Genomic DNA, 22,120 nt, shown 5'->3' with positions numbered 1-22,120 from the left:
TGATCCTTAGAACTGGGAAGTCATTAGGATTCTATAAATTATCTTCAATAATTATCCCTCTCTTCTCCCTCTTGAAAGTAAAAGTTAAAGTCATTTAGTCATGTCAGACTCTTTGCAACCCCATGGACTATACAGTCCATGGATTCTCCAGGCCAGAATACTTGAGTGGATAGCCTTTCCCATCTCCAGGGGATTTTCCAAACCCAGGGATTGAACCCAGGTCTCCCATATTGCAGGTGGATTCTTTACCAGCTGAGCCACAAGGGAAGCCCAAGAATACTGGAGTGGGTAGCCTATCCCTTCTCTAGTGGATCTTCCTGACCCAGGAATTGAACTGGGGTCTCCTGCACTGCAGGCAGATTCTTTACCAACTGAGCTATCAGGGAAGCCCAAGATGGAAAGGGGCAGTTTGTCTTATTTTTTTAAAGGTCCATCTAGTCAAAGCTATGGTTTTTCCAGTAGTCATGTATGGATGTGAGAGTTGGACTATAAAGAAAGCTGAGTGCCAAAGAATTGATGCTGTTGAACTGTGGTGTTAGAGAAGACTCTTGAGAGTTCCTTGGACTGCAAGGAGATACCAGTCCATCCTAAAGGAAATCAGTCCTGAATATTCATTGGAAGGACTGATGCTGAAGCTGAAACTCCAATACTTTGGCCCCCTGATGCGAAGAATGGACTCATTGGAAAAGACCCTGATGCCAGGAAAGATTGAAGGTGGGATGAGAAGGGGACAGAGAATGAGATGGTTGGATGACATCACTGACTCAGTGGACATAAGTTTGAGTAAGCTCCAGGAGTTGGTGATAGACAGGGAAGCCTGGCGTGCTGCAGTCCACGGGGTCACAAAGAGTCGGACGTGACTGAGTGACTGAACTGAACTGAACTGAGTCACTCGGTCATGCCTGACTCTGTGACCTCATGGACTGTAGCACACTAGGTTCCTCCCTCTATGGATTTCCCAGGCAAGAATACTAGAGTGGTTTGCCATTCCCTTCTCCAGGGGATCTTCCCCACCCAGGAATCAAACCCAAGTCTCCTGAATTTTAGGCAGATTCTTTACCAGCTGAGCCACCAGGGAAGCCTCTTAGCCAACAGAAACTAAACCCTTTAAAAGTCTTCTTCCCATATATCTTTTGTACCTGGTTGGTCCTCCTCACCTGCATTGGACCTTTCCCAGTTCAGACAGCTTCACATCATTTCACTGGAATGAACTGTCTTCTTACTTCAGCACTGGTCTGGTCCTGATCCCTTCAATTCATTCTTCCCTCAGCTGCCGAGACTTTTCTACCAGTTGTCCCACTTCCACTGCTACCCTAGTCCAAGCTACCTTTATATCATGCATTTGTTACTGGCACAACATCCTCCTAATGAGTTTCCCTTTTCAATTTCTGCGTAAGATTGATCATACCCCATGCTTAAAACCCTGCAGTGGCATCTTATTTCAATTATTATAAAATCTACACTCCTTGCCAAGGCTTTTATGATCTGGCCTCTACCTCTACCTTTAAACTCATCATCTTATGATTCAAAACCATAACCACATGGCTTTTTTTTCTAAGCTATAAACTGCCAATTCCTTGCCACCACAGAGTGTTTGCTTTATACCCTCTTCACATAGTCTTTCAAATGGCTCCTTTTCATCAACCAGGTCTCAATTCAAATAACTTTCTTAAGAGGACTTCACTGAATACCCTAATTTTCTCCCCTTTGAGTTCTCCATCTTAAGAGTTTATGCTCACTTCTTGATAGATTTTGGCTAACTCCTGACCTTGTTTTGGATAAATTGTGAGTTCTGGAGTTAGTCTACCAGGTTGTGAATAGTGGCTTTTTGCTACCTACTAGCTTCCATCTGGGCAAGTTATTTAACCTGCACTTATTTTTCTGTAAAATGGAATAATCATATTTTATAAGGTTGATGCAAAAGTTCAATGACTTAAACTTTAAATTCATAGAACTGTACCAGGCTAGTCATTGTTTTCTGTTGTAGATACAGTAGGATTGATATTAAAATATGTCTCTTGAAGTACAAGTCTACTTCTTGAAGTACAAGTCTATTTCTACTTCTTAATTTGTCTACTTCTATAACTTCAAATCTAGAACACAGTCTGGTATTCAATAGATCCTCAAAAAAAAAAAAAAAAAAAGCATGATTTATTGTTACCTGACTAGTGACCTGGCAAAAGACAGCTCTGATTAAAGATTTTCAAAATCCAAATATTTTTAAACAGTGTGGAGAAATTTACTTTACTATCTGCCATTAGTTTCATGCTAAAGCTGAAACTCCAGTACTTTGGCCACTTCATGCGAAGAGTTGACTCATTGGAAAAGACTCTGATGCTGGGAGGGATTGGGGGCAGGAGAAGGGGACGACAGAGGATGAGATGGCTGGATGGCATCACTGACTCGATGAATGTGAGTCTGAGTGAACTCCGGGAGTTGGTGATGGACAGGGAGGCCTGGCGTGCTGCAATTCATGCGGCCGCAAAGAGTTGGACATGAGTGAGTGACTGATCTGATCTGATCTGATCTGCCATTGGCTCTAGCAGAAATTTCCAAAGTGCAATGTAACCTTGAACAGCAGATTTCAGTTACTGAGAGCTAGATACTTGAGAAATCTCAAGTACTATAAAGGAGAATCAGTAAGAAGCAGATCACAGGGGAACTTGACCTCCAGCCTTGATGCTGATATTAGTGATGAAACCACCAGATCCAGATAGAAATTGCCTCCTTGAAGTAATCCTTGAATGTAAAGGGAACCAACTCAGGCAGTTTCCTGGAAGAAATGGATCTGGTGGTAAATTATTTGGCCCCAATTCCAACAAGTTATAGAGGGTAAGTTTCTACACAGCACCATATAATTCTTGGAACATCATCTGGGTGTCCTACAATTCAACTCAATTCTTAAGAATCCTAATAGACTATTGGCTTCCTTCTCTCCTCCCATCAGATACCAGTATCAAGTCCAGGTTGTTACCTGTACTTCTGACCTATAAATTGGTACTTCTGACCTATAAATTGGCAGTTCCCAGGATTGCCTCCTTCAGTTCAGTTCAGTTCAGTCGCTCAGTCGTGTCCAACTCTTTGCGACCCCATGAATTGCAGCATGCCAGGCTTCCCTGTCCATCATCAACTCCTGGAGTTCACTCAGACTCACGTCCATCAAGTTGGTGATGCCATCCAGCCATCTCATCCTCTGTCGTCCCCCTCTCCTCCTGCCCCCAATCTCTCCCAGCATCAGAGTCTTCCAATGAGTCAACTCTTCGCATGAGGTGGTCAAAGTAGTGGAGTTTCAGCTTCAGCATCAGTCCTTCCAATGAACACCCAGGACTGATCTCCTTTAGAATCGGTTTATTTGCTAGAGAGGTTCGCAGAGAAACAATATACTTACTGGATCACTGGTTTATTATAGAAGGATATAACTCAGAAAGAGCCAGATGGAAGAAATGCATAGGGCAAGAGAGTGGGAAAGGGAGAGAAGCTTCCCTGCCCTGTCTATGAGGGTGCCATTCTCCCAGCACATCCACCTTCTGGGTTTGCCAATCCAGAAGCTCTCCAAACCCTATCCTTTTGAGGCTTTATAAAGGTTTCAGTAATCAGCATAATTGGTTGTCATTGACCTGCTGCTGCTGCTGCTAAGTCGCTTCAGTTGTGTCCGACTCTGTGCGACCCCACAGACGGCAGCCCACCAGGTTCCTCTGTCCCTGGAATTCTCCAGGCAAGAATACTGGAGTGGGTTGCCACTGCCTTCTCCTGTCATTGACCACAGGCAATTAATTCAACATCCCAGCCCTCTTCCCTCCTCAGAGATTGAGAATGGGGTTGAATGTTCCAACCCTCTATTCACGTTATTGGCTCCATTGTCAACCAGCCCCCATCATTAGATGAAGTCCCCAAATCACCTGATTAACATACCAAGAGACACCTTTGTCACTCTCAACACTTAGGAAATTCCAAGGGTTTTAGGAGCCATGAGTCAGGAACCATGGACAAAGACCAAATATAATGGGAAACATGTTTTGGTCAACTAAACTACCAGATATATATTTTCCTTATAAAACACAATATCATAGATGTCTTTCAGTGATCAAGATTGGCTTAAAAATGGGGCAGAATATGCCCTATGAATGAGGAGTGCTCTAGATCATATTAGTATATCCATCTTGGGCTGTGATGGAGAAGTAAGAAGCAGGGTAAAAATCAGACATAGACCATGGGGAGTCTTTCTCAGTGTTGTTGGTTGAATGGTTCAGTGTTGGTTAAATTGAATGGTTCAGATTTGGATAAAATTGATCACACATTTTCAGATTTTTGCTAAGATTGTTATGTTAAGTTCATGTACCATATGTTGATTTTTACCACTTTATTAGAAAATCTTGTGAAGGCTGAATATATTCTTCTAGGCTAAGAAGCAGAGGAAGTGTTAGGCCTCTTTATTGTTAGCCTCAAATAAATGATTTTAAATTAGAGTTCAATGGTACATTAGTCACACAAGGAAGCTGAATCTACCATTTACTTTATCAAATTGTCTCTACACCATTCACTGTGTTTGTACACTGTAACAAGTGTTATAAAATACTGTGTTTGGCTTTTGGCAGGTTTTTTTTTTTTTTTTTTGGCTGTAGCATCTGTTCAGAGTGTCAGAGTACAAATTTAGAAGCTTATATATAGACTCAGCAGGTCATCTTTTCATGAGCTGATTTGTTAAAAATTTCTCAAGTAAAGCTACTATTTGTTGGAGGATCTTTCAACATAAAATAATATAAAGGTATGTGTCTGATCCTTCTAAAGAATTTGGCACTTAAACAAAATACAAATCTAGGTTATATGAGGACTGCAAAACCAATAATCATATTAACATAAAGCTTTGCATGTTCTGAAAACATAGTGTGCTTTCAGTAAAATTATTGCCTATGCTTTATAATAACATATTTTCATTGACTGAAAAAGTTATGCTCTTAAATTCTAAATTTTTTAAATTGCAAGTTATTAAAAGATTTTACACTCTCCTAGTCCTGATTTTAGTTTACATAATTTATAGCTACTTTTATACATATTACTAATGAAAAATCTTGATTTATTATATCAAATGTATGAGTCTAATTTTAGAGTAGCTTTTTGCATTTTTACTGAGCTGAAAAGTGATATATTTGACAATTGTTACTTGAATATTTCTGATTAATGAGGCCCTTAGAGCTCAAGCTGTTTATGCAATTTCATTTGAAATGTATTATAAGTAGTATACCATAGATTATTATACGAACTACTCCTAGTGATTTTCAAATTCTTCTTTTGAAATAGAAAGCTTTTCAAAGGAAAATAAGGGTTAAAATGTTGAGTTGAAAAGATTTTTTACTCCATTTCTCTAATTTTCATCCAAAGAGACACTATTACCCACTTTGCTATTACTTTCTTCCCCAACTTTTTCTCCTGTCGAGTCTTTGTTTTTCCCTCTGGTATTCTAGCCCTTAGGTCTCAATCAAGACTATATGCACTGCTCTTCATTCCCAGTAGTGAGTAGAAACTATGCAGAGAGTGTATGGAAACAGGCTCTTTTCCTATAGCCAAATCAAGCCTTTCTTCCTCTGACTCAGCAGAAGCCCTGGTGCAGCAGACAGGGCAAGAGAAAAGGAAAATGTTCCAAACATCATTTAAGAATTAGAAAGTAGAACTGGAAGATTAGTTTTGAGGGTTTTATCTTTGTTTTGGGGAGTAGAGAGGCTATTAGCACACTTTAAAGCTCTATGAATAAATCAAGCTTATATATTATTATCAGCCATTTACTTCCTGGCTTTGCAAAGAGTACAGATAGATGATGCACATACACACACACACACACACACACACACACACACACACACACACATGCTATTCAGTTCAGTTCAGTTCAGTTGCTCAGTTGTGTCTGACTCTTTGCGACCCCATGAATCACAGCACGCCAGGCCTCCCTGTCTATTAGCAACTCCGGGAGTTCACTCAGACTCACGTCCATCGAGTCAGCAATTCCATCCAGCCATCTCATCCTCTGTTGTCCCCTTCTCCTCTTGCCCCCAGTCCCTCCCAGCATCAGAGTCATTTCCAATGAGTCAACTCTTTGCATGAGGTGGCCAAAGTATTAGAGTTTCAGCTTCAGCATCAGCCCTTCCAATGAACACCCAGGACTGATCTCCTTTAGGATGGACTGGTTGGATGTCCTTGCAGTCCAAGGGACTCTCAAGAGTCTTCTCCAACACCACAGTTCAAAAGCATCAATTCTTTGGTGCTCAGCTTTCTTCACAGTCCAACTCTCAGTGCAAAAGTAATTGCAGTTTTGCACTGTTGAACTTTGCTGTTTGATATTGGAATACATTCTTAAGTGTGATTATGTTATACATTACTTTAACGTGCATTTATTGCTTTATGTTTTTTTGCTAATGACATTACTTTCTGTGTATTTTATATATATACAAATTGGGCTACAAAGTTTTGCCTCATCCTTTATATTCACTTGATCTCTTGCCAACCGACTACCACTTCTTCAAGTATTTCAGCAACTTTGCATGGAAAACTGGACAAGGAAATGGCAACCCACTCCAGTATTCTTGCCTGGAGAATCCCAGGGACAGAGGAGCCTGGTGGGCCGACGTCTATGGGGTTGCACAGAGTCGGACATGACTGAAGAGGCTTAACAGCAGCAGAAGCAGCGTGGAAAATACTTCCACAACTAACAAGGGGCAGAAAATGCTTTCCAAGAGTTCATTGAAACCAGAAGCACAGATTTTTACGCTACAAGAATAAACCAACTTATTTCTTGTTGGCAAAAATGTGTTGATTATAATGGTTCCTATTTTAATTAATAAAGATATGTTTGAGCCTAGTTATAATGATTTCAAATTCAAAGTCTGAAATTGCAATTACATTTCTCCCAACCTGAAGTGAAGTATAAGTAGCTCAGTTGTGTCGCACTCTGCTACCCCATGGATAGTCCATGGAATTCTCTAGGCCAGAATACTGGAGTGGATAGCCATTCCCTTCTCCAGGGGATCTTCCCAACCAGGGATTGAACTGAGGTCTCCCACATTGCAGGCAAATTCTTGACCAGCTTAGCCACCAGGGAAGCCCTTGCCCCAACCTAAGTATGTATAATGTGTGTATATATATATATATATATGTATGTGTATATATCTATGTGTATATATACATATATACACACACACATATATATATGATACATATTTTCTTGTGCTCAAAAATCACTGCAGATAGTGACTGCTGCCATGAAATTAAAAGGTGCTTGCTACTTAGAAAGAAAGTTATGACAAGCCTAGACAGCATATGAAAAAGCAGAGACATTACTTTGCCAATAAAGGTCTGTATAGTCAAAGCTATGGCTTTTCCCATAGTCATGTATGGATGTGAGAGTTGGACTATAAAGAAGGCTGAGTGCCCAAGAACTGATGCCTGTTGGAGGAGACTCTTGAGAGTCCCTTGGACTGCAAGAGAATCAAACCAGTCAATCCTAAAGTAAATCAGTCCTGAATATTCATTGAAAGAGCTGATGCTGAAGCTCCAATACTCTGGCCACCTGATGTGAAGAGCCTATTCATTAGAAAAGACCCTAATTCTGGGAAATATTGAAGGCAGGAGAAGGAGATGACAGAGTACAATATAGTTTGATGGCATCACCAACTCAGTGGACATGAGTTTGAGCAAGCTCTGGGAGATGATGAAGGACAGGGAGGCCTGGAGTGCTGCAGTCCATGAGGTCACAAAGAGTCGGACATGGCTGAGGGACTGAAAAACAACAAATATATATATGTGTGTGTGTATATATATATATATATATATGGATATGTATGTGTATAGCTATCTATATATGTGTTTTTAAAGTGAGGAAATAACATTATTTAAGGGAAAATCTTCAAGATGTATACCAACTTTTAAACTTTTTCTCTTAAACTGCTGAGAACAAGGTATTAGGTGAAGATTTTTTTTTTTTTTCAGATAATTAAAATCAATTTTGGAGAAGGAAATGGCAACCCTCTCCAGTACTCTTGCCTGCAGAATCCCATGGACAGAGATGACTGGTGGGCTATGGTCCATAGGTTCACAAAGAGTCAAAAACAACTGAAGTGACTTTGCACACACACAGGCAAAGTCAATTTAGTTACAGTCCTGCTTAGTGAAAACTTCAGAAAAGTTAATTGAAGGTATATAGCTTTTGTAAATGGCTTTCTAACATACATTTCCATACCCTTCCCCCATTCAGAGAATATCTTGTTTTCTAATAGGAATCCAGCCATAATCATATTGTCTATTAATCCTGTAAATACCTCAAAAGAAATTTTATTGATTCCTAATCTCCATTTTTCACTCATATTTTTCAGGATGTCAAACTTGGGACAATTTGACTCTGACTTTTACCAATCTAATTACACCATTGATAATCAGGAGCAGACTTGTAATGATTCTAATGCCTGTGGAAATCTTTATGGATCTAGAAAGTAAGTACTTGACATGGAGAAAATATGTTCTCATTTTTAAAAGTCATAATATTTTGACATGGGGTTTCAGGTAGGGTGGTTTCCTTGGGGGAAGATAAACCTCTCCCCATTATTTCTCAGTAAAATGTCCAAGAAGAAATGTCAGGAAAGGGCAGGGAAATGCATTCAGTTCTCCATGAATGCCTTTATTGCTGCAGGCCCATTTATAGGTGAAGGGCTTGTCTCCTCTTTTCAAAATATCACTTAACAGGGAGTGTGAATACAGGCCCTGGGCAAACAAAACATTTTCTTTTTACCTGATATTTTCCAGGACACCCTTCAAGAAACAGCTTTTATTCAATTTAATAAATATTTATTTAGTGCCTGCTTGTGTGTCAGGAATTAAGGAAGGTGCTACAAACCCAAAGATAAAGAAAAAATCCATAATCTTTTCCCTCACAATATTTAAAAATTTATGTTGAAGGGTACGATTAAATATGCTATTATAATGCAATGTGGCAATTCCTAAATGAAATCTAGATATACATAATTCAGGATGTGTTAGCTATTTAAGTTGATAGTTCAATGTGAGTTGAAAATTAAAGATGATTAAGAATTTAGTATTTATCCTTTACTAATGCCCCAAATAGGGCAGGTAGGATTAGAAGAATTTGGTTTAAGTTCTGTCTCTAGCATTCATTTTTTGTTGCATTAAGAAAGACAACTTCCCTGACTGTCTTAAACTGAGAAATAAGGATATTAATAATGAGTTAATAATAAGTTAATTCTCTACCTCATGAGAATTATCTGAAAAGCAATTTTGATAATGTGTAGGAAAGTGTTGCTGCTAAGTCGCTTCAGTCGTGTCCGACTCTGTGCGACCCCATAGACGGCAGCCCACCAGGCTCCCCCATCCCTGGGATTCTCCAGGCAAGAACACTGGAGTGGGTTGCCATTTCCTTCTCCAATGCATGAAAGTGAAAAGTGGAAGTGAAGTCGCTCAGTCATGCTCGAGTCTTAGTGACCGCATGCACTGGAAAGTGTATGTGAAGGTAAAACCATTATAGAAATGTTATTTTTTCATATAACTATAGTTTGTAGAGGCAATGGACACTTTGTTGCCAAGTCACTTAGACATTGTATTTGGTTATACAGTTGCTCCTTTAAATATTCTTCTTTAAATAAACTTCTAACCCAGAGTTATATGGGTCTAGATTAGTGAAAGGTAAGAAGGAATACAGAGAAATTAGAGAACTTTTCCAAGGTCATATAGCCAGTAAAAAATGAGGTTAGCCTACTAGCCCTAGGGTACAGGATTAGACCCAGAACTAAGGTAGTCATATAATTTATTGTAAAATCAAGACATTTTGAGAGTAAAATCTGTGTTATTGGTAACAATGTTGATACAATAAGAATAAACTGGATCATCTTAGGAAAACTGGGATGTGTGTTTCTTATGCCATTCCAACAAGTTTAGGGCAAAAAACTTAATAGCAAACATTTCAAATGTATTAATTCTTGAAGTGTATTTTTCACACAGAGATAAGTACCTTGAAAACTTAAGAATAAAGAGAAAAAATAAAACAATAAATATAACTGGCAGTGGTGACTCTTCTGTTCCAACTACACCCTGGACAATCTTGACATTGTTTTCATGGGCTGATGACTCCTACAGACACAGGCAGATACGTGCTGTTTTCACAAGCTGTGTCCTAAGGGCTGATGCTGAACCGCTGCTGTAAAGCGATAGGGAAAACCATTGGTCCATAAGGTTTTTTTAAAATGGTTATTAAAGTTAAATATTTGGAATTTTAACTCTTTTATGCCCCTAGTCTGTGTTGTCTAGCGTTAGTCAAGCTGCCATAAGAATTTCTTAGAATGAAAAAAATCCATATATCTATCTATGAAAGTGAAAGTGTTAGTCGCTCTGTCACGTCCCACTCTTTGCGACCCTATGGATGTTAGCCCGCCAGGCTCCTCTGTCCATGGGATTTTTCAGGCAAGAATACTGGAGTGGGTTGCCATGCCCTCCTCCAGGGGATCTTCCTGACCTAGGGATCAAACCCAGGTCTCCTGCATTGAGGCAGATCCTTTACAGTTCGAGCCATCATATCTGAATATTACCAGGCAAATTAAATATATTTAAAATATTTATAAGAAAAATAAGGGAGAAGGAATAGGCTGTCTAGAATTGGCTCATTGCAGAATTCAACAACAGGAAAAGAACTTTATTTCTTTTATGATTTACAATTTGCAGTCAGGAAAAAACAGAAAAGTATGTGATGGCATGGGAAGTAGTTTGAGCATGAAGGTATTACAAGAGGGTAGCTCAAAATATATAATCCACACGAGAGCTATCTAACAGAATTTTTCAGCTCTGTGCTCCTGTTTTATTGAAAGAATCCAGTCACCTGCTGTTTCTTTTCTCTTGTCTCCAGATGGAATAAGCACCTGGGTAGGGTCTGCAATCTACGTTTTCAGACTAAACAAAGCTAAAATGTCTGATAAAATAGAGACAAAGCTCTCTCCTTAACCAGGGACTCAAACTAGAGCCTTCTCTTCTACTCTACCCCACCCTGTTTTTTTTTTTTTCCATTTGATTGCCCATATCAACAGAAGTTGAGGTAACAAGAAGATGAAAATTAATATAACCAAGTGAGGACAAGTTATGATTACATTATCAAGTTGATGTCTGCTTATGCTTATGCCTACTTATGCTTTAAATGCTTAGCCTACTTCAGTTGCTTAGCATTTAAATCCAAGTTCTGATTTGAATTGTGGCAACCCTAAATTCCAACCCATGCTTCAAGTCTCAGGAATTAGAAAAGGGTGTATTAACTGTGGTACTTTTATGAGGTACATAAAACATGGAGTCAGGCCAGTGACTTACTGGTTTGCATCAAATGACTTGATATTTGATCTTTTATTCATACAGTGAATAGTTCAATTAAAATATATCCCAAATCAGAACAAGATGCTGACCATACTGGCTAAAGACATAGGAATCCAGTAGCAGGTTATAATCAATATGTCTATTTTTCTCATTCTGCCCCCTGCCCCATCCTCTCCTCCCCAGTATGAAATCACATCCAAAAAACAACTTATTCTGCTCAATAAATGGCATTGTGATCTGAAGCTGGTTGAATGTGTTTATTATGAATAAATATATTTGTATAAAGTTTTCTTAGTTTAATGTGGAGGTTTCTCATTAAAGAGCTTAACTGTCCAGTCATTCAGATAGGCATTATTTTCAATGCTTGTAGCCAATTATCTAGGGTGTATTTTCTCACTGTAGTTTTCCAGTTTTTGAAATGAGAAATATCTTCCAATTATTTAGAGTAATAAACTGTGGTTTCTGCAGAAAGGTGACACCTGGAAAACTCCCTTTAAAAGTTTCAGGAGGCCTTCAGCAAATACATACTGAATCAGCTTTTCTGAATCCCTAGAGATCTCTGTCAATGCCACATAGCTATGTGTACCTGCTGACTGAGCCAGGATCTGGGCATGTTAAACAAGCCAAACCCCCTGGCTACCATATCCTAAAACACACTGCCATCAAACTCACCCTGTATAATCAAGGATACTTAGAATGTCTGTTTACTGGCTTACCTGGAGACTTATATAGATAAAATGGGACACTGGGAGTCAGTGCACCACCCCCATTCCCCTGGGATCAGACTGACAAAGAAAAGTAGCATCAATCGACCATCATGATAGAAGTCCATATAGTTTTGGACTTCCATCTAACAAAATATGTAGCTAGTGATCATCTGATGGGACACAGAAGCCTGACTGCAAGAAACATAATTCTGCAACCACAGAAATTATAATTGAGTCACCTAACAGTGATCTTCTATCTTCCATGTTTACACTGGGAGGTGAATGTTAAGTCCTATTGCTACAGAAACAGGTAAAAACATTTTCCCCATGGAGGCCATGCCATATCTCAACACAATATCATCTAAGTAAAGACAAGTCTCTTCAGGCTGGTTGGAATTGTATAACCCCAGCTATAGGTGGTGAAAAGGGGAATACTGAAGAATTCGTGAGTACTCAGAGAGTTTGTATATGGACCAGGTATGGCCATTGCTTCATGGGTTGTGGATAGAAATCCTGGCATGTGTATAGTGGAGATTTCTCCTGGTAGGAAAACACAGGTTGGGTGGTATATTGTGAAAGTCAGTGTGGGTGTTCCAGGGGAACTGAAGTGGGAAAAAGCTAGAGATGATCAGCACAGAAGGAATACAAGCTCTTGGACTCTGATTAATGTTGTTTTCTATGAGGAAGTGGCAGACTGGAAAACAACTACTTAAAAATATAGAAGATGCTGTTCCAGGGAGTGAGGGAGGTGTCTAGAATGCTTCAGAGTCAGTCTCAGGAAGAGGACATACGAACACTTAGCTAATGTTTATTGATTGCTTCTTATGTGCCCAGCACTAATCTAAGTGCTTTGTTTATTTCAGATAATTTAATTCATAATAACCTTATTAGTTTGGAGAAGGAAATGGCAACCTACTCCAGTGCTCTTGCCTGGAGAATCCCAAGGACAGGGGATCCTGGTGGGCTGCCGTCTATGGGGTCACAAAGAGTCGGACACGACTGAAGCGACTTAGCAGCAGCAGCAGCAGCAACCTTATTAGTTCTATTATTGTCCTCATGTTACAGATGAATAAACAGAGGCATAGGAAGTGAAACTGTTTGCCTAAGAGTATAAAATTGGGATTTGAATGCAGACATTTGGACTCTAGAAGTCCTGTTTGCTAACCACTCTACTTGGTTCAGAGTACATCCCACTATGGGAATATCATTCAGATCAGATCAGATCAGATCAGATCAGTCGCTCAGTCATGTCCGACTCTTTGCGACCCCATGAATCACAGGACGCCAGGCCTCCCTGTCCATCACCAACTCCCGGAGTTTACCCAGACTCACGTCCATTGTGTCAGTGATGCCATCCAGCCATCTCATCCTCTGTCGTCCCCTTCTCCTCTTGCCCCCCAATCCTTCCCAGCATCAGAGTCTTTTCCAATGAGTCAACTCTTCGCATGAGGTGGCCAAAGTACTGGAGTTTCAGCTTTAGCATCATTCCTTCCAAAGAAATCCTAGGGCTGATCTCCTTCAGAATGGACTGGTTGGATCGATCTCCTTGCAGTCCAAGGGATTCTCAAGAGTCTTCTCCAACACCACAGTTCAAAAACATCAATTCTTCAGCACTCAGCTTTCTTCACAGTCCAACTCTCACATCCATACATGACCACAGGAAAAACCATAGCCTTGACTAGACAGACCTTTGTTGGCAAAGTAATGTCTCTGCTTTTGAATATGCTATCTAAGTAGGTCATAACTTTCCTTCCAAGGAGTAAGCATCTTTTAATTTCATGGCTGCAGTCACCATCTGCAGTGATTTTGGAGCCTGTTTCCACTGTTTCCCCATCTATTTCCCATGAAGTGATGGGACCAGATGCCATGATCTTCATTTTCTGAATGTTGAGCTTTAAGCCAACTTTTTCACTCTCCACTTTCACTTTCATCAAGAGGCTTTTGAGTGCCTCTTCACTATCTGCCAGAAGGGTGGTGTCATCTGCATATCTGAGGTTATTGATATTTCTCCTGGCAATCTTGATTCCAGCTTGTGTTTCTTCCAGTCCAGTGTTTCTCATGATGTACTCTGCATATAAGTTAAATAAACAAGGTGACAATATATAGCCTTGACATACTCCTTTTCCTATTTGGAACCAGTCTGTTGTTCCATGTCCAGTTCTAACTGTTGCTTCCTGACCTGCATACAAATTTCTCAAGAGACAGATCAGGTGGTCTGGTATTCCTATCTTTCAGAATTTTCCACAGTTTATTGTGATCCACACAGTCAAAGCCTTTGGCATAGTCAATAAGGCAGAAATAGATGTTTTTCTGGAACTCTCTTGCTTTTTCCATGATCCAGCAGATGTTGGCAATTTGATCTCTGGTTCCTCTGCCTTTTCTAAAACCAGCTTGAACATCAGGAAGTTCACAGTTCACATATTGCTGAAAGCCTGGCTTGGAAAATTTTGAGCATTATTTTGCTAGCGTGTGAGATGAATATCATTACAGGCAGAAATATAATACATAGAGTCAGAAAGTAAAAGAAGGGAAATGTGATCAAAATTTTGCCAGTTGTTCTAAGGGAACTTTTTGCAGTCACTTCACAGTTGTTCGAAATGATTTTTAGAAGAGATGCCTGCTAACAAAGCTAATGTTTAAATCCCACTTGCCAGAGTCCAGTGTTTATTTTGGTCTAATTCAGTAATTTGGAATAATGTGTTGGGTTTTAAATCATTAAAATTTTAGTATTTACCTTCCCAAAGGGCTAACTAAGATGCTCTGTAATCAAGGACCATTCTTTATGTTTCTTTCCTTTCCTTTAGTTAAAAACAGTTTGAAATGACCAGATAACATTGTAGACTAGCCCCCATATCTTCCTCCCATTCTCTAACTTTAAGAATTTATTTACTAAGATTGTTTTTCTCGCATAAATGGTAAAAATTTTTTTAAAAAAGCACAATCAAGTAAATGTTGAAACATTATGTTTTGACAAAACTAAATCACATATTTCAAAAGAGGAACAGTGAAGCCAGCTATGAAAGACTTTTAGTCAGGGACTCAAAGATAATTTGATTGGAAATAACTGTCTGGGAAGGGCCAGAGCTTTTCTATGTCTGGGGGTCTATTTCTGTTTTGTAAATAAGTTCATTTGTTAGATTCCACATATAAGCAATATTATGTGATATTTGTCTTTGTCTGGTTTGCTTCACTTAGTATGACTGTGATTTTTTAATTGCTCTTTGCCCAGATTTATAGGGAATGTCCTATTTGGTGATATCCCTGAAAATCAGTGGAAAAGCAGCATCATGTAGGGAGAAGGGCACTGCTCGGACAGACAGCTTCAGTTCACTGTCCAGCACTTGAATGTTATTGTGTGTTGCCAGACAAGTCATTCAGTCTCCATGAATCTGTATTTCTTTTTCTGTAAGATGAGATTAAAACTACAGTTTTTACTTTGCAGAGTATTAATTAGGTGAGAAAATGTGAAGTGTCCAACACATTGCAAATAATCAGTGCATGTTAGTCAGTATGGATTGTTTTTCTAGAGAGTTTTCTCACAACTAGTTACTTTTCATTTTTTGGTTTGTTTGTTTAGGTTAAACTTCAAGCAAGTTAATTTTTTCATGGACGAATAGTCATAAAAACCAGGAGAAATTATAAAAGGAAAATTATAGTTTCCTTCCCCGCTTTATCATGATATCCCTTTCTTAGATGTATCAGTATCAATATTTTCCTTTTTCTAGACAACAAGCCAGTGAACAGCCTCAGCCTGCCTTTGTCCCAGCAGAGATGCTCGCATCATCAGGTTACTCAGGACAGTTTTTTCAGCCAGCATCCAACCAGGATTATTATTCACCATCTTCTTACATTGACAGCTTTGAAGAAGAGCCTCCTTTACTAGAAGATAAGTTAAGGAAGTGCTATTAATGTGTGTACAGCTTGAATAGTAATAGCAATCATCAGCACTTAATGCATACTATCAGCATGCTGCATATAGCGTTTTATATGATTGTTCCACATATAAACGAGAGTCTGCCAGACAGATACATTTAAACCAATGGGAGTTCGTCTCCTGTTTGTGTGGGGAAAATCTGAAGTAGATAGGTGCTAACACTATGTTGGTCTTGCAGTTTTTAAATGTTTCTTCACTGTTTCTTACATGTGGACTCCCTGGCCATCTCTAGACAACAGTGAGCATCTTCAGGCAAAGTAATTATATCAAAGTAACCACTCTTCCCACCTAGTTAATGAAGCTACTTTATAGCAGCATGTTTTACTATTTTCTGCTATGCTTGCCTGGGGGCAACAGGGGTAGTTTCTCAATATACTTTTTTTTGTTATCATGGAGAAGCGAGTTTTTTTTTGTTTTTTCCTCCTTCCTGGCTCATGTGAGCCCCCTCATCTCATCTAGGTATGACTAAGTAAGGAGGAATATGACTCCAGTAAGTAGCACTGCTGGTGGCAAGGAAACCTGGGGACCCTTGCAGATGGACGTTTCCTCCAAAGATTTCAGGGATCTCCCATCCATTGGTTCTTTTTTTTTTATTTAAAAAATTTTTGAGATTCAGCCAATTTATGTCTGCTACTTTTGTTCCTATGGCATGTCAACATGATGCTGCTGCTGCTACTGCTGCTAAGTCACTTCAGTCGTGTCCAACTCTGTGCGACCCCATAGACAGCAGCCCACTAGGCTCCTCTGTCCCTGGGATTCTCCAGGCAAGAATACTGGAGTGGGTTGCCATTTCCTTCTCCACAGTATGATGCTACAAAACTAAAATTCAAGGAGGTTTTAAATTTGGGAGCCAAGGAGAAATATTCACAGGCTAACTGCTCTCTTTTCTATGTTGTCCAATGAAAACAGATAGGTTAACGTTCCCAGTATTTTACATTAAAAGATCATTGTTTGGACACAGCCAGCTACCTGATATTAAAACATTCTTCTCTGTTTGCCTTCAAAATTAAGAAGAGGATAAAGATGTAAACTATTCAGAAAAGTACGGATAGAATTATATAATCAATTTGTTGGAACTTCAGAGGCCAGTTAAATTTTTGCATCTTTTATGCTTAACCATGCATTCTAAGTTGCCTCTACCTCTGATACCTAACCCCTGAAAGTTATAAGCTATTTTCATTAGGCATTTGCCATGACCCTGCCAACATCTCTACTTAAAAAATAAAAAAACTTATCAATTGTCTAATTATAAAAGTAATCTATATTCAAAAATAGAAATTTGGAAAATATAGAAACATATGAATAAAAATATAAAGTCCCTGAAAATTTTGTTTCTGAGACATGACTATCATTAATGATTTGATAATATTTATTCCAGCCTTTATTCTATTTTCTATGAATATATATATATATACATACACACTTAAAAATGAAATACTGCCTCTCTTTGAATATATATATTTGTAAATACTTAAAAATTGGATCATACTATGGATATGAAGTTTTGGGTTTTTTTAAAGTTACCTTATATCATAAGCATTTTTATTTTTGCATTCTTTAAAGTCATTAAATATTGTTTGAAAACATGATCTATTATATACAAGTGTATGCATGGTCAGTCACTAAGTCATGTCCAACTCATTGTGACCCCATAGACTATAGCCTGCCACACTCCTATGTCCATGGGATTATCCAGGCAAGAATAGTAGAATGGGTTGTCATTTCCTTCTCCAGGGGATCTTCCTGACTGAGGAATCAAACCCATATCTCCTGCACTGGCAGGCAGATTCCTTACCACTGAGCCACCTGGGAAGCCCATTATATACAAATATCATAATTTAAATCTAGCTCAGCAGTAAAAATATCCATCTGCAATGCAGGAGACATAGGTACGATCTGCACTGGCAGGCAGATTCCTTACCACTGAGCCACCTGGGAAGCCCATTATATACAAATATCATAATTTAAATCTAGCTCAGCAGTAAAAAAATCCATCTGCAATGCAGGAGACATAGGTACGATCCCTGAGTCAGGAAGATTCCCTGGAGAAGGAAATGGTAGCCTGCTCCAGTTTTCTTGCCTGGAAAATCCCATGGACAGAGGAGACTAGTCTGTGGGGTCGCAAGAGTTGTACACAGTTTAGTGACTAAACCACCACCATAATTTAAATCTTAAACGTTATTCCTTTATAATAGATAATGCTTTGGTGAACATCACATTAGATAACTTTGACCTGTACAGAATCTGTCCTCAGGATCGATCTATAACGTTGGGATTGCTGGTTAAAGGCATTTACACTGTCAGACTCATCTGGAAAAATGATGAGCCAATATACCTACACAGTAGACTAGTAAATGTCTTTGTTAATTTGATAGGCAAAAAAGGCAAAAAAATAATACTTTTTATTTCTTGGTTACTAGAGAAGTTAGACTTTATTTTCATGTTGTTGACTTTTACGTCTTTCTGCTTTTAAAATCTTAAGACTTTTCCTTTCTTTTTTTATTTCTAGACATATTAAATAGTAAAGATATTTATTATTGTCTGGAATATATATTTCATGCTTTTTTCATAGATTGTGTTTGCCATCTAATTTATTTATGGGATATTAGAGCATATAGACATTTTAATATTTATGTTTTCAACCCCACAATATTTTTCTTGATAACTTTTTTCCAATTGTTCTTTGTTTAGACTATATTTCTCCAGCTCTAACTAAAGCCAGAAAGATATATCCTCTTATAGATTCTCAAATTTTTAAATTATCTTTTTGTTCTGGACTTAAATTTTTGATTCATTCAAAATTGTTTTAAGTTAGTATGTGAAGTAGAATTTAACTTTTTTATGGTTAATCAATTTTTCTTATAATATTTATTGAATATAATATTTTCTACTTGTCTCAAATACTTCCATTCTGATATTCTAAACTATAACATATTCTTCTGTGATGTCTTCTCAAATTTCAAATAGGAAATATATTAGATTTTCCCTCCTCCTTTTTCCAGCTCAGAGAAATTCCTATAATTTTTTTCTCTTTGTGATTATACTTACCAAATATATATATTAGAAATAACAGTACCTAATATAATTTTGCATTTTGAGTCTATGAAATTTCTGGACTCTGATCCAATATGCTCTTCAGCCATGGTGACTTTGTGAAGCCTCAAGCCTTATCTGTCTAAAAGGTATAAAAAGACCATATGCAGGATTTCTAGTATAAGATGATAAATGACATTTGCTAGTTTTTATTGAGTGTACACCAAAACAACCTATAAAATTATTAAGCTATAATAATTACCCCTTGCACAAAAACATGCTATTTGAAAATATGTTTGTTTATTCCTCAGTTTGCTCGCTAAAAAGCTCGCTTTCGCTTGGTTTTCTGTAAGAATGATAACTTGTGCTATGTGATAATGTGCAATCAATGTGTTAACAAATGCATCTTGATAAATAATAGTCAATTCAAATCTGTCAGACTAAAAAAATTACTGTGACATTTGGTATTTTTATTTGTAGCATAGCCTGATGTTCATATTTGAAAGGCCAATGCCATAATTTGCATAGAAAACAAAGGTATTAATTCATTTTTACAGCATATATATTGTATACTTTACTACCACTAGATGACAGCAAAACAATAAATTCTGCATTCAAATTTCATAACAGTTTCATCTTTTTTATCTTGTAAAATAAGGTGTTATATTAGAGTATTACAATTGATAAATACATATAGTCTCATTTGCATACCATGTAATAAATTTTAAAACAAAATATTATGGAAATGTATTTTGGTTAAAAATACATAAGATATTTTTTCTTATGAAAAAATTTATTAGATCTTATGTTCATTTACTGTTTCATGACTCAATGTTGAAACATGCAAAAGTTAATTATGCCATTAAATAAGTGCCTGAAATCAGTAACAATGTCTTGTAAAACATTTTCATCTGGGTTTCTTCAAGCATAATAATTACACTTTTTGAGGAAAAAGTTATTTTGAATTAAAAGTCACTTTATTGTAGTAAAAACTGAAAGCACATTGTTAATGTAAATGTCTAAATTGAAAATAAAATTTGAAAACAACATAAGTCTCAGGTGACATCAACTTCAACTTAAGCATTTATCAATTTTTTAAATCTGCTATTTTAAATATCACATTAGACAGCCTAAGCTATTTTAAATTGATGAACTGCTCATATTTTCCAAAGTATATGTTCACTAAGAAATATACAAATACACTGTAAAAGTAAAAAGGAAAGTTGAACTGTAAAATTGTTTGCTCAAATTAAATTCGTATTCTTTCTTTTCAAGTTTGGGTGGCTAGCAGTTGTCACCCTGGATGTGGAAAGAGTGAAAGATACACCTTCTATCCTAATTCAGGCCATGTCTGGCTGATATTCTGAAATTGACTAGGTCCCTATTGGAGCAAGACCCCTCTATGTCATGGCAATCATTGAAATTTCATCTGATACCCTGTGTGTAGAATGTTAGCTCTGCAAGGTGTTTAGGTGGTACATGCCACTATAGAAGAAACTGAACTATACCCTCTCTTTGACCAAAGAGGGTTACTAAATCCTGTGAAGGGAAGTTAAGTGCCAGGTACCAATGATTTGGGAATACAATCCTTCACATGGGAGAACTGAACACACTTAAAAAAAATACAAACATTATAAGATTAGATGCACATTGACTCAATCAAAGCTATGGTTAAAAGGGTGGGTTCTTTTTCTGCTTTTCTAACCTTTTTCCGATCTCTTCCTACTTCCCCTACCCCATGGCAACCACTTTTCTACTCTGACTCTGTAAGTTTGACTTAAAAAAAATTTTTTTTAGACTCCACATTCAAGTGATACCATGCAGTATTTGGCTTTTTATTTCTGGCTTATTTCACTTAGAAAAATGCCCCCAGGGTCCATTCATGTTGTCACAAATAATAGAATTTCTTTATTTTTTATGACTGAACAGTATTCCTGTGTGTGTGTGTGCACACACATGTGCACGCTTGGTTGCTCAGTTGTGTCCAACCTTTTGTGACCCAATGGACTGTAGCCCACCAGGAAGCTCTGTCCATAGGGATTCTCCAGGCAGGAATACTGGAGTGGGTTGCCATCACCTCCTCCAGGGGATCTTCCCAACCCAGGGATTGAACCCAAGTCTTACACATTGAAAGCAGATTATCATCTGAGACACCAGAGAAGCCCATGAATACTGGAGTGGGTAGCCTATCTCTTCTCCAGGGGATCTTCCCAACCCAGGAATTGAACTGGGGTCTCCTGCATTGCAGGCAGATTCTTTAACAGCTGAGCTACCAGGGAAGCCCTCCATGGTGTGTGTGTGTGTATATATATATATATATATATATATATATATATATATACACCATAACTTTTAAATCTATTCATCCATCAATGAACACTTAGGTGGTTTTGACTGTTGTACCCAATGCTGCTATCTTCCCAGGTGGCACTAATAGTAAATAACCCATCCTTGTCTGAAGAATCTCATGGACAGAGGAGCCTGGCAGGCTATGGTACATAGGGTCATAAAGAGTTGGATACGAGTGAAGTGACTTGGCATGGACATACACAGTGCTGCTATCAAAGTGGAGGTGCAGGTATCTCTCTGATATCCTGGTTTTGTTTCCTTCATGTATATTCCCAGCAATGACATAGCTGGATCATATGGTAGTTCTATTTTTTTATAATATTTGAGGAACCCCCACAGCGCTTTCCATAGTGGTTATACCAATTAACAGTCCCACCAACAGTATTGACGGGTTGCCTTTTCTCCATATCCTCACCAATACTTACTTCTTTTTGATGTTAGCCATTCTAACAGGTGTTAAATGATTTTGTGATTTTGATTTGCTTTTTCTTGATGATTAATGGTGCTAAGCACATTTTCATGTACCTCTTGGCCATTTGGATGTCTTCTTTGGAAAAATGTCTATTCAATTCCTCTATCTATCCTTTAAATTGAACTGTTATCTATTTATTTATTTGAAAAGTATGAGTTCTTGTGTCAGATTCTCCAGCGCTGGAACCTAAATTTTCTATTACTGGCTTTGTGACTTTGGAAAACTTACTTCATCTCCCCAAACTTCAACCATCTAACACACAAAGTAGAAATA

At 38.0% G+C, this 22,120-nt stretch overlaps 1 protein-coding gene across 6 annotated transcripts in view; it reads left to right on the top strand.

Annotated features, from left to right (window-relative positions):
* The window catches only part of YIPF7 (Yip1 domain family member 7), a 51,561-nt gene that overhangs the window by 13,372 nt on the left and 16,069 nt on the right, over positions 1-22,120 (top strand). The window contains exons 1-3 of one of the 6 annotated variants that reach the window (XM_059887520.1): positions 4,653-4,765; positions 8,364-8,480; positions 15,785-18,765. In XM_059887520.1, coding sequence (XP_059743503.1) covers positions 8,365-8,480; positions 15,785-15,968 — 300 coding nt within the window. In that variant the 5' untranslated portion in view covers positions 4,653-4,765; position 8,364 and the 3' untranslated portion in view covers positions 15,969-18,765. Of the gene's footprint in view, positions 1-4,652; positions 4,766-7,996; positions 8,187-8,363; positions 8,481-15,784; positions 18,766-22,120 lie in introns of those variants that run through there. The other 5 variants (NM_001103258.1, XM_010806103.4, XM_059887522.1 and 2 more) reach the window with 5 other exon arrangements.

Source organism: Bos taurus, chromosome 6 (assembly GCF_002263795.3).
Source record: "Bos taurus isolate L1 Dominette 01449 registration number 42190680 breed Hereford chromosome 6, ARS-UCD2.0, whole genome shotgun sequence".
In the NCBI taxonomy this organism is placed as follows: domain Eukaryota; kingdom Metazoa; phylum Chordata; class Mammalia; order Artiodactyla; family Bovidae; genus Bos; species Bos taurus.
The sequence above is the reverse complement of the archived record's forward strand: the minus strand, read 5'-3'. Positions and strand labels throughout refer to the sequence as shown.